Source organism: Diceros bicornis, chromosome 30 (assembly GCF_020826845.1).
Source record: "Diceros bicornis minor isolate mBicDic1 chromosome 30, mDicBic1.mat.cur, whole genome shotgun sequence".
Classification (NCBI taxonomy): Eukaryota; Metazoa; Chordata; class Mammalia; order Perissodactyla; family Rhinocerotidae; genus Diceros; species Diceros bicornis.
Genome location: NC_080769.1, coordinates 11,424,560 through 11,438,209, shown reverse-complemented (window position 1 = coordinate 11,438,209; position 13,650 = coordinate 11,424,560). Strand labels below are relative to the sequence as shown.

Sequence of the window (13,650 nt, the reverse complement as noted above, 5' to 3'; positions counted from 1 at the left end):
AACTATATTTTTAAAATAAATTAGTCTCTTGTTGAAATCATTAAAATTTAATCTTAAGGTTTGAATTTAGTGCCTTGGTTATTTTTTGCATGATTTTGCCATTGGTTTTCAAATCTGTTGTTGGGTGTAGAACTAATTCATTCAGTTTCTATGCCATATAATTTTACATTGCATATGGTGATATCACAAAATAGTTATCCTTTATGATGTGCATCAAAATTTTGGTAGCTAGTTTTCCACTTTTATGAATACAGCAGTTTGAATAATATCATGCATGTCTCCTAGTAGAGATAAGAGAAAATTTTATATTAGGAGTGGAGTTATTGGGTATGTGGGAGTGCCTATTCTTCTTTGGGTAGATCCAACATTTTTCCTAAGTGATTGAACCAATTTTCATTTTCCCAAGAAGTTTCTGAGATCTACATCATCTCCAACACATTTTCATTTACTCTGAAAGTATAGTGGTTATAAAATATTATCTAAATAATATAGATTTCTCTTATTATTAGATTGAGAGTCTTGGCACATATTATGGGCCATTTACTTTTTTCTTTTCTGTGGAATATCTATTTATGGCGTTTCTATTGAGCTACCTATTTTTTCTCATTATTTCATAACAGTTCTTTATTTCATTGAGACAGTAATCTTTTTTTTTTTTTTTTTTTTTTTTTTTTCGTGAGGAGATCAGCCCTGAGCTAACATCCGCCAATTCTCCTCTTTTTTTTTTTGCTGAGGAAGACGGCCCTGGGCTAACATCTGTGCCTATCTTCCTCCACTTTATATGGGACGCCGCCACAGCATGGCTTACCAAGCAGTGCGTCGGTGCGCGCCCGGGATCCGAACCAGCGAACCCCGGGCCGCCGCAGCGGAGCGCGCGCACTTAACCGCTTGTGCCACCGGGCCGGCCCCTGAGACAGTAATCTTTTGTTAGCTATGTACATTGAAAATTTCTTCAATAAGTTTGTGGTTTATTTTGAAAATTATTTGTAATGTTTTTTAGATGAACATAAGTACTTAGTTTTAATATAATTGAATTTGTCAATATTTTCTTTAATGGTTCATTCTCATTAGTTCTTGTATCTATAACCCATACTTACCTCAAAATAAAAGATTTATACTTTTGGCTTGGCCATTTGAGGCGTGAACCCACCTGGAGTTTAATTTTTATTTTTATGTGAGATAGGAAGCTAAATTTAATTTATGTTCCTGCATCTTTTAATTAGTAAAACCATTCACTGTAATCCCACTTCTGCCACAAATAAACTGTCCATTTATGTCTCTGTTTTGACCTTGGCTCTCCCATTTGATCAGTCTATTGTATCTCTTCCTGTCTTAATAAGTCTACTGTATCTCTTCCTGTCTTAATAAATGTATCATAACTATCAGCTAGAATAAGATTTGTTGTTATAACTAACAAGGCTGAATTTTCTGGTTACATCCTCAAAGTCAAATTGTATCACAGCTTGACTGCTACTCTGATAATTTGTAATTAATTGGAACAATATTGATAACCAAGAACCATAATTTCAACCTAAAGTCCGTTCTATGTAAAAAAGTATATTGCAGGTATTAATATTGAATTGGGAAAGTCGGTAGTGAAATTCCATAAAGAGAACAAATGCCTGTTACATTTGAGTATGCAGAATATATTAGAAACTTCTAAATATAAGAGGCAGAATCAACATTCAATGAGCTATGCATAGAATTATCCCTTAGTGTTTGCATTTTTAGAGGGCATCCCCTACATTGTCTCAAGTATTTATCCAGGTAATATATCTACCGTATAAAGAAACTGCATGTTTGAGCTTAAATGTAGTATCAGTCTTCCTGATATTGTTGTTAGGACGTGGTTGTATTTAAACACAAATTTAAAAAACCTAGAATTTGAACAGAAGAAAGATGTGTTAGGATGTGCAGGTAATTTGAAATGAATGTGAACCAAGAATTTTGAGGGACAATTGTTGACCTCTTAGGGTGAGAGAATCACCCAAAGCAAATTTCTTTATCTCTGAGCCTTGCTCCAGAAGGATTTCTGCTGCCCTGTGATCACATGACGGTAAAAAATGCATTCCTTTCCGCTCTCTCCCTTCACTTTGACCCACTCATCATTTCCCTTCTACAATGAACCATGTCAGGTGGTGCAGTTGTGTTCATGGCAGAAACGAATCATTATAGGAAATATAAAGAGTGTCTCATATATCAAACACCATGCTTGGTGATTTTGTCTACTTATTACTCATCTTTGCAACATTCCCATAAGGTTTTATGTTGGTTCCCATAACCCAAATGAGGAGGCTGAGGCTCCTTGCACAGTTGAAACTTCTTTCTTGTTCAAAAAGCAAATGTTGAAGTTTGAATTAAGTCCAGGTATGTCTGAGTCAAAATCTTGATTGAAATAGTTGCTATTACTTGTTTTCATGACTCCATCTCTAAGGGCCTGTGTTTTCTCATTGGTGAAACAGAGTTTGCTAAAGACATCTTCTAAACATTAGTATCCTAATGAGCTGTTCACATAAGAGACTCCTTTACAAACTTTTTATAATTCATTGGTTCATAAGAATAATTGGCGGATACATTGATGTACCAAGGACATAGCCAATTACTTCTTATCTGTTTTGGGTGATCCAATGACTATATTCTCAGGAACTCATCATAACGTAGGAAATAGAAGTGTCCTGGAATTGAGCCTGGTACGTAAACTAAGGACTCCTTTGGGAGCCAGTGACCAGGCTGCCTGATCCAGATTTGAGGGAGCCTAACAGACACAGACAAGGATGATCTGAACTTCCATGACTGATTTTCAATTTTCTTTTCCTAACATTATATGCTTATAATACAACAGAGACAGAGGTGTCAAAAAATAAAAGCAATAGGGAATCAATCAAATTGCTCACTAGCAAGGGATTAATTATTTCCCTTGTCTACCATAAAAATAGAGAAGTGAAGGAAGAAATAGAGCTCAATAGGTTACCTCGGAAGTGAGAAAAGTAAAGGAAAAATAAATTTAGAAGTAATTGCCTATTAATGGGATAATTATGACTCTTGTTAGTTTAAAATTTAAATTTGTATGTAGTATTTTTCTATTGGTTTGCATGAAAAAATGTGATTGGCAGTTAAACACAAAAGGGTGTGCATATGCTTATTTTCTACACTGCTGTGTATGCATATGGGAGTGTGTATCTGTCTGTGCTGGAGAAGATAGTAATTTCTAAAACTACGTTCTCATTTTCTCATCCAATTCTCCTGATAGTCTTACATAACAATGGACACTCTCCAGGTGCTAGGCTCCCATTTGTATTGATTTAAATTTTTAAGTCTCACAACTATCACAGCATTTCAAGTATTCAGACACAGCTTTCTCAATTTTCTTTTTCCCTCTTAGACTAACTTGGCAATTTTCTTCCCCTTCTTACTACTGTAGCAGCACTCCACTCATGCAACCTGGATGTTCGTGTTGGTAGATTTCATCTTTCTCATTCTAGGATTCTGCTCTGAACACACTAACAAATTGTTGCTTTTTAATTTTTTTCATTATTTTCAAGACTCCAGCATTTCATCTTTCCTCCAATTCTTTTGGTTAGAAAAAAGTCAGAGATGTCTTATATATCAATTTATGAGAATATTTTAATATTCTAACATTTGGAGAAAAGATAATCTCATTGACATAATAACCATAAAATCTTCAAGTCTCAAGGAGCATATTCTAATCTTGATCTCAGGTTCTGATATGGCTCCTGTTTCGATGCTGTCACCTGCTAGATCCACCTATGTGGTCAGAGATTAGAAGCCCTTCAAAATCAGAGAAAGTACTTGAGGTTTTCTTCAGGTGGAAGTTTTCAAAAGGCAATTAAGGGACTCCAACTGACCCTTCAGGATGCCTAATCTGTACTACTCAATGTTTGCATCACGTGGTGGTATAAGTTCAGCTCCAAACTGGAAGCCTGGGTTCAAATCCCTTCACCACTTCTTACTGGCATGTAAGTATTTTGTATCCATAACTTCACGTCACTTGACCTCTATCTTTACATGAGGACATGGGTAAAGATGAGGATGGTAGGATCACTTGACTCATAGGTCACTAGAGAAAATAAAATCAATTAGTATGAGAAAAGTGCTGAGAACTGTGTCTGGCAATAGGGAGCCATAAATGGTAATGGTAGTGGGAGAAGTTTATAATAATTATTATAGTTATCTTTATGAATCTGCTAGTATCATTTTTAATTACAACAAATATAGCAAGTGTTTTTGGTAAGAACCCAACGATGAGATACTGAATGAATACTCGAAAGGACACATTCCAATGACCTATTAAATGTTTGAAAATTGAGAATGGTTTATATATATAGTACTAATTATGCTACATCTCCTCCAACCTGTGATTGAGTCAATTTTGTATGCTCACAATGATCTGTACTCTAGAACAGTGGTCCTCAAAGTAAAACCCAGACCAGCAACAGCAACACTTGAAAATGTGTTAGAAAGGCAAATTTTCAGCCCCATGTCCAACCTCCTGAATCTCATAGCCTGAGTGTGGGGCCCAGCAATATGAGTTTTAACAAACCCCCCAGTTGATACTGATGCAAGTACAGTTTGAGAAAGTCTGCTTTAAAATCCTGATTTAATATGGTTGGTTTTTCTTTTCCTGCTTGCTAACATGAAGCTCTGGAGAGTTCTCAAGGAAAAAGCCATGTGTTGTTTCTTATTTTTTTCCTATTAGTTGGCACAATGTGGGAAGAGTAAATAAGATTTGGGTAATTAGATAGTTAGGAGAGAGGAGGAAAGAAGAAAAAGAATTTGAGGAAGGGAGAGAGACTGAAAGAGAGGCAGAAGAGAAAGGGAAATATGAGTAATATTCACCACAATTCACAATATAGATGTCAGAGTTTTCTAAAATAAGTGATCCTTATACATCTGTTATGTGTCCTATCACCTGTATTATTTCCATCAGACACACCAACAACATAGAATCAGAAAACCAAACAGATGTAGCAGAATTCCTCTTCATGGGTCTCTCTAAGGATCCAGAACAGCAGGCCCTCCTCTTTGGAATTTTCCTGAACATATATCTGGTCACAGTGCTTGGAAAGCTGTTCATCATCCTGGCCATCAGCTCTGGCTCCCACTTCCACACATCCATGTACTTCTTCGTCTCACACCTGTCCTTCATTTACCTCAGTTTCAGCACCAGCACAGTCCTCAAGATGCTTGTGAACATCCAGAGAGAGAAAAAATCCATAAGTTACACAGGCTATCTCACCCAGGCCTGCTGAGTTCTATTTTTTGCAGGTTTGGCCACAACGTTCATCGCCACAATGGCTTGTGAACATTATGTGGCCATCTGCCATCCACTGAGGTACACAGTCATCATGAACCCTCGTCTCTGTGGACTGCTGATTCTACTCTCCTTGATCATTAACATTGCAGACTCCATAGCCTGATGGTGTTACAACTGTCATTCTGCATAGATGGAGAAATCCTCCATTTCTTCTGTGAAATTGTTTAGGTCATCAAGCTTGCTTGTTCTGATATCCTCATCAATAACATCCTGGTATATTTAGTGACTAGTATATTGGGTGGTATTCCTCCCCTTGGGATTATTTTTTCTTAGATTCAAATGGTCTCCTCCATTGTGAGAATGCCATCAGATGGAGGAATATATAAACCCTTTTCCACCTATAGATCTCTTCTTTCAGTTGTTTCTTTATTCTATGGCACAGCTTTTGGCGTGTACATTAGTTCTGCAGTCACCCACTCTTCCAAGAAGACTGCAATAGACTCAGTGATGTACTCTACGGTCCCTGCAATGCTGAACCCCTTCATCTACAGCTTGAGGAACAGGGACATGAAGGAAGTCTTGAGAAAACTCATTTGAGAAACATTTCCTTTTTTGTTATTGTGTCATCTGCCTTGGGCTTGGGCTTCTAGAATGAGTCAAAGTACAGAAATACTGGGTGATACAGAATGTCTGACTATTCCTTCATCAAGTTCTTAAGCTACAATGACTAAACACGAAAATAACTATGGGTAGTTCAACTGAGGTTTGAACACTGACTTTGTCTTCTCTAACACTTGGATTTTTAAAATTTATGTGAACTCTATGAGCTTAATTTTTTGGTCAGCTTCCATCAAAGTACAACCTGAGAAAGGGATTCTTTCCATAGTGATTTTGAGGGGAATGTTCTTAGGAGAAATTTTAGTGACAGAAAGAGGATAGGATAGGGAAAGAAGCTAAACAAAGATGTCTTCACAGCCAGAGAACTAGCCTCAGTGTAGATTTCAGGTGCTCTTACCACAAAACAAAATGGTAACTATGTGAGGAGATGGATATATTAATTAGCTTGATGATAGTAACAATTTCATTATATGTGTGTATCAAATCATCACGTTGTATAAATGAAATATATAAAACATTTTAAAGAAGTTAAGAGAAAACATAGACTTCTTTTGGTCCCTTAGGGTGAGGCAATCTGCCAACACGAATTTGGCAAAGCGAAGGCATTTGTCAAAGTAAGGTCATTTTGTTGATGGTTTCCTTTCCTATGCAAAAGTCTTTTCATTTGGTGTAGTCCCACCTGTTTATTTTTCCTTTGTTGTCTTTGCTTTTGGTTTCAAATCCAAATAATCATCACCAAAACCAATGTCAAAGAGCTTACCCCCTCTGTTTTCTCCTAGGAGTTTTATTTCCAGATCTTACATTTAAGTCTTTAATCCATTCTGGGTTGACATTTGGGAGTGGTATAAGTTGGGGATCCAGTTTCAATTTTTTTTTTTATTTTTAAGTTTTTATTGAGGTGACATTGGTTTATAACATTATATAACTTTCAAGTGTATATCATTACATTTCAATTTCTATATACATTCTTGAATCCTCATTACCTGAGAGTAAGTATCTACTTACCCATGAACAGAAATCAGCAGAGCTGCTTGGCTCCAGCCCATCTGTGATTTTATGTATCAGTTATTTTTTTGGTACATGGAAAACTTTATCTTTTTTTGAGCCTGATCCTTATCTCACCAAATTCTTCTAAAATAACTAGATAACATGATGGCCAAATACGTTTTAACTTGACATAAAAACCTGATTTTTCTTTGTGCAGTACTGTGTTGTTTGACAAATGATTTTAATTCTTAACTCAATATTTTTTCTCAGGTTCCAAATAAATAGAACCTAAAGTAGTGGTTAAAGTTTTAGGAATATTTTTGTGGATGACTCTTAGAAGAAGGAGAGGAGGAGAAGAAGGATAATGCAGGGAAAGTGTGGAATCAGGAAGCATGGCTGTAGTCAAATCTAGAGCTGGCTTCCACCTGCTCCCATAATGGGACATGTCAATTGAAACCCACAGTTTAGCCTACAGTGGGACATGGAACTCACTTTTCATACCCAATTTAGTAATTACTGAGACAAGTCACTGGTAAACAATATCCCTTTGGGGCAACAGTAGCATCCACTATACTCAGTTTCATTATCTGTAATATTGGCATAATTCTATCATTTCAGTTTTTTGAGATGATTGTGAGATATTTGAACTTTATCAGTGAGGATGCTTTCAGTTTTAATGAGAAAAAAAATCCTATCTCTAATATGGTTAAACAATAAAGTGAGTTGTCAAAGGGAGAGTCATTGTCAAAGTCAATGACTTGTGAAAGTCTTTGACTTGTCAAAGAGAGTCATTACAAGGACTTCAGAGGAAGGGAATGAGAGAACAGGAGAATAGGGCTCAATCATTCCTCCATTTGGTAGCTGAGTCCCAGGGCTGGTTCTCCTCAGGTTCACAAGGTGGTGGCAGTATATATAGATATCATACTTGAACAGAATGGCCAGAGACAGAAAACTGTCCTTTCCTGGGTCAGATGATAATAGGCCTTTTGTTGGAGACAACAAGAGGACATCTGTAGTGGGTTAAATGCTGGTCCTCAACAAAATATGTCCACATCTTAATGTTATTATTAACTTATATGATAAAAGGATGAACATTACTTATTTGGGAGAAAAGATTCTTTGCAGAGGATGCACTTTCCCTGGATTATCTGGGGATTCCTAAGAATAATCACATATATCCTTATAAAATAGGTAGAAGTAGAGAGACACAGAGAAAAGGAGGAGGCAATGAGACCATGGAGACAAATATTGAATTGGTGCAGTCAGTGTTTGATTTCCAGTGTTTGATCATTTTTCCCTGTAAAACTGTCATTTTCATAGGATTCTAATGCATATTTTTATCACTCTTTTATATTTCCCATTAATATATATTAAATGAATATGCCCTAATATAGACCTTGTTAAAAGTTTAAATTTAATTAATGAATTCTCACCAATGTCAGCAATATGGCAGCATAGAATGTTCCTGACCTCCCTCCTCCCAGGAACACACTGACTACACAGGTACACACAGATAAATTTCTTCTGAGAAAAATCCAAAAACTGGTTGATTGACTCCTACATACAAGAGGACTGAAAAACACCCACATCAAGACAGGTAGGAAAAGCTTAGACATATTCATGCCATAAACTCCACCCCTGGGACGGCACTTTACAACAGGAGGGAGTCCCAAGCTCTCAGTATTTCCCTGAGAAGTACAGGGTTGGGACCACACACTTAGAGTCCCAACGTTTATGGCAAACCTGAGGGACCAGCTCCAAAATTATCTAGCTCTGAGAGCCAACAGGGCTTGGCATCTGTGAGTCCCCTATACCACAGAAAACAAAGAAGTAGTTTTTAAATGGATAGGTAAGCACTTCCCATGACTATTCCCCTGGGTTCAGAGTAGAAGGAGGAGGCAAAACACAAAGTTCTCACTTTCTCTCTGGAAGGAGCTTGACAGCATACTTTCCCAAATGTTGCCCAAGTGTTGGACTCTAAGCAGCCTATATCTATGATCTGATCAGGCTCCTCCGAAAGCCGGTGATGGTTTTTGGACAACTCTGATGGAGGCAAAGGACTTCTTGGTTTCAAATTACACTACAAAGCTATAGTAATCAAAACTGTGAGGTACTGGCATAAAATTAGACACATAGACTAATGGAAGAGAATCAAGAGCCCGGAAATAAACTTTCACATAACTTATATTTTCAACTTACATTTGACAGGGAAGCCAAGGATAATAAAAAAGCATAGTCTCTTCAAAAAATCGTGTTGGAAAACCTGCATAACCACATGTAGAAGAACAAAATTGGACCCCTGTCTTTCACTACTCACAAAAATTTACTCAAAATGGATTAATGACTTTTTTTTTCTTTCCCCCCAAAGCCCCAGTAGATAGTTGTATGTCATAGCTGCACATCCTTCTAGCTGCTGCATGTGGGATGTGGCCCCAGCATGGCCAGAGAAGCGGTGCGTCAGTGCGCACCCAGATCCGAACCTGGGCCGCCAGCAGCAGAGCGCGCGCACTCAACCGCTAAGCCACAGGGCCGGCCCGGATTAATGACTTAAACATAACACCTGAATCCACAAAACTCCTGGAAGAAAACAGAGGAAAAGCTCCTTGACATGAGTCTTAGCAACAATTATGACACCAAAAGCACAAACAACAAAAGCACCACCATGCTAAATTAATAAGTGGGTCTACATCAAGCAACAGAAACAATCAACAAAATGAAAAGGCTACCTACGAATGAAATATTTACAAACCATATATCTGGTAAGAGGTTAATATCCAAAATATTTAAAGAACTCATATAACTCAACAGAAAAAAAAAAAGATAAAAACATGGCAGAAGAACTGAATAGACATTTTTCCAAAGAAGACATACAAATGGCCAACAGGTACATGAAAAGATGCTCAACATCACTAATCATCAGGAAATGCAAATCGAAACCACAATTATATTGGCTGTCATCAAAAAAAACAAGAGATAACAAGTGTTGGTGAGGATGTGGAGAAAAGGGAATTCTGGCACACTGTTGATGGGAATGTAATTGATACAGTCATTATGGAAAACAGTATGAAGGTCCTCAAAAATCTAAAAATAGAACTAGCATATGATACAGCAATGCCACTTCTGGGAATATTTCTGAAGGAGATTAAATCACTATCTCAAAGAGATATCTGTACTCCCGTGTTTATTGCAGCATTATTTACTATACACAAGACATGGAAACAACCTAAGTGTCCATCAATGAATGAATTAATGGACAAAGAAAATGTGGCATATATATACAATGGACTATTATTCAGACATAAATAAGAAGGAAATCCTACTATTTGTGACAACGTGGATGGATATTGAAGGCATTATGCTAAGCAAAATAAGTCAGACAGAAAAAGACAAATACGTATGATTTCACTCATATGTTGAAGATGAACAAACAAACATATAGATAAGGAGAACAGATTTGTGGTTACCAGAGGGGAGGGAGGTGAGGGAATGGCAAAGGGAGAAAAGGGACACAAATGTATGGCATTGGATAAAAAACAGAATGTTTGTGGTGAACATGATGTGGTCTATACAGAAACTGAAATATAATAATGTACACCTGAATTTACACAATGTTATAAGCCAATATAACCTCAATAAAATAATTAAAAATGTATTTATATAACAAAAATCAGGAAGGATAAAAATAAAATAGAGAGCATTGAAAATAAGTAACTGGTAACCCAACAACACGATTGAATCTCAGAAGCAAAATGATGAGAATAACAAAACAAGAATTTATTTATTAATTACAAACTTTTCTAAGGTTAAAGGAAGTAAATCCATTCAATAAGATGTCTATAGATATATACTGGGGTCATGGAGAGATGCACCAGAGGCTTAAGTTAATCACAGTCTTATAAGAAAGAATGATCAAATACTGGCAGAATCAATCCAGTTTTCTTTCTCCATGGCTACATTGCCTCCCCTTTTTCTCTTTATCTTCTCCACGTCTGTCTATCTTAAAAGTATATACGTAATTCCACCCAGATAATACAGAATAAACTTCTCCTCTGTAAATACCCTTTTCCAAATCAGTACAATCATCCTTTTAGCATAAGTTAATATGCGCAAGTTAAGAAGATTAGAGTGTGTACATATCATTTTGAGGGCAAACATTCAACTCACTACAGAGATGTTGTTTGGTTGACTCCATGGAAAGATCTATTAACAACTTATCCAGTGAAGAACAGTCAGATTTCTGTCTCTGGGCATCACGTCCAACTATGACAACTACATTTGCTGCCACCACCTAGTGGCCTTGCCAATAACAAATACTATGACAAAGACTCTTCATGGAGAACTGAATGAGTCTCTACTCTTCCTGTACAGTCTCTATCTCTGAAGACTCTGTAATGAAAGATAACTCTCTTTATTGTTTTGTCATACTAAGCTTGGAGTTTCTTTTTCTTATTAGAACTGAAGGTTTTCTCATGGATACATTTAATGATGTCATAATTATCTTTGTGCCACTGAGATAATCTAATTATGCCAATTTTATAAATAATGAAACAGAGTATGGTGGATGCTAAAGTTGTCTCAGAAGGATATGATCTCACTAATTACTAAATTATATATGAAAGGTCAGCTCCCTTGCCTCACTGTAACTCAACCTCTGGGGTGCAATTGACATGGCCTATCACGGGTTTGGGTGGAAGCTAACCTCTAGATATGCCCACAGTCTTATTTCACTCCTTTCCTGCCCTATCTGTCTCCTACAGCTTTCCTTCCACTGAAATCACGCACACAAAAAAAATTGCTAATACTAGAACCCCTGCAAAAGTCTTTGCTGCTAAGGAATCTGAGCAAAGAAACTGAGTTTAGAAAACTGAAATCATCTGTTAAACATCACAAAACCAGAATAAAAGCAGTCATGATTCAAGGCAGAGTTGAAATGTTCTTATCCATTATGTTATCTATTCATTTAGAAGAAATTGTACCACCAATCCAATCACTGTCTCTATGTCATTTGTTGTTGTTACCAGAGGGGAAGGGAGGAGGGAGGGCAAAAAGGATGATTAGGCACATGTGTATGGTGATGGAAGGTAATTTTTCTTTGGATGGTGAACACGATGTAATCTACACAGAAATTGAAATATAATCATGTACACCTGAAATTTATATAATGTTATAAACCAATGTTATCCCAATAAAAAAAGAAGAAGAAATTGCAGATGGAAGAATCAGCCATTCTGCCTCACCCAGGAGTTCTGTCACTTTGACTCATTTTACAAACCCCAGTTCAAAGTAGATGGCACAATCACAGAGAAGGTCCCCCTCTGATGAGATTCCTCAAGGCTCCCTTCACGTCCCTGTTCCTCAGGCTGTAGATGAAGGGGTTCATCATTTGAGGAACTACAGTGTACATCACTGAAGCCACTGCAGTCTTCCTGGAAAAGTCAGTAACTGCAGAACTAATGTACACTCCCAAAGCTGTCCCATAGAACAAGGACAAAACTGAGAGGTGAGACCCACAGGTGGAAAAAGCATTAAGCTTTCCCCTTGCTGATGGCATTCTCAAAACAGAGGAGACAATTTGAGCATAAGAGAAAATGATCCCAGAGAGAGGAACACCCCCAAATAGGCCAGTCACAAAATATATCAGGATGTTATTGATGAGTGTATCAGAACAGGCAAGCTTAAGGACCTGAGCAAGTTCACAGAAGAAGTGAGGGATTTCCAGGTCCTTGCAGAAGGACAGCTTTAACACCATCAGACTGTGGAGGAGGGCATCCATAATGCTAAGAAACAGAGAGAGAAGAATCAGCAGGACACAGAATTGGGGATTCATGATAATCATGTACCTCAAGGGGTGACAAATGGCCACATAGCGGTCATAGGCCATTGTTGTAAGGAGAAAATTCTCAAATCCACCAAAAACCAGAACAAAGCCAATCTGGGTGAGGCAGCCTATATAAGTGATGCCCTGATTCTGAGTATGTATGTTAAGCAGCATCTTTGGAATTGTGGTTGTGCTTATACAAATATCAGTGAAGGAGAGATTGAAGAGAAAGAAATACATGGGGGTGTGGAGGTGGGAGTCAGAGCTGACAGCCAGGACAATGAGCAGATTTCCCAGGATGGTGACCAGGTACATGAACAGGAAAAAGTTGGAGATGAGGAGTTGCAGTTGTGGATCATCTGTCAATCCCAGGAGAAGGAATTCTGAAACATTTGTGTGATTTCTGGGTTCCATGTTGTTGATGAATCTGATGGAAAAGTTGGGGTGAAAACAAAATAAAATGAATGGTCCCTGGATAAGCATTTATGCTTATCCCCAGGATATGCTTATGATGCTATCCCCAGAAGCATCAACTGGGAACTGGCTAGAAATGAACAATGGTGGTACCACTCCAGACTTATTACTGATGAACTCTGGAGGGAGTACCAGCAATCTAAGTTTTAACAAGCACTCCAGATGTATTTGATATACGCAAAAATTTGAGTGCCAGTACTTAAAATAAAGAAAAGAACTCTTTTCTGAACCCAAGAGTGTATTCAGATCTTTCCCTCTGCTAATTTCTCCCTCCATCATCATCTCGTATGTTTCCTCTTCCCCCCACTTTCTTTATTGGCCTTTATTTTTATTGATCCCCCACTCTGTTTCCCACCTTCTGACAAGTGCTGGGATAGAAACAAAGAATAAAGCATGATGTTTCCCTTAAGAAATATCCCTTGCCTTCAAAAAAACAGAAGGATGAGAATGAAGTTATAAATCTTTCTCGTGGAGGATG

The 13,650-nt window shown here is 37.5% G+C and overlaps 1 protein-coding gene and 1 pseudogene across 1 annotated transcript; one reads left to right on the top strand and one right to left on the bottom strand.

Annotated features, from left to right (window-relative positions):
• The first annotated feature begins 4,874 nt into the window (after positions 1-4,874).
• LOC131394211 (olfactory receptor 7G3-like) lies at positions 4,875-5,872 on the top strand (annotated as a pseudogene).
• A 6,304-nt stretch (positions 5,873-12,176) lies between these two features.
• LOC131394461 (olfactory receptor 7G1-like) lies at positions 12,177-13,130 on the bottom strand. The gene has a single exon (XM_058525834.1). It carries the CDS (start codon positions 13,110-13,112, stop codon positions 12,177-12,179), a length of 936 nt encoding a protein of 311 aa, XP_058381817.1. The 5' UTR covers positions 13,113-13,130.
• Between the last annotated feature and the right edge of the window lie 520 nt (positions 13,131-13,650).

Coding starts and splice junctions, on each gene's coding strand:
- LOC131394461 (XM_058525834.1), bottom strand. CDS start 13,112: ATGGAACCCAGAAATCACACAAATGTTTCAGAATTCCTTCTCCTGGGA.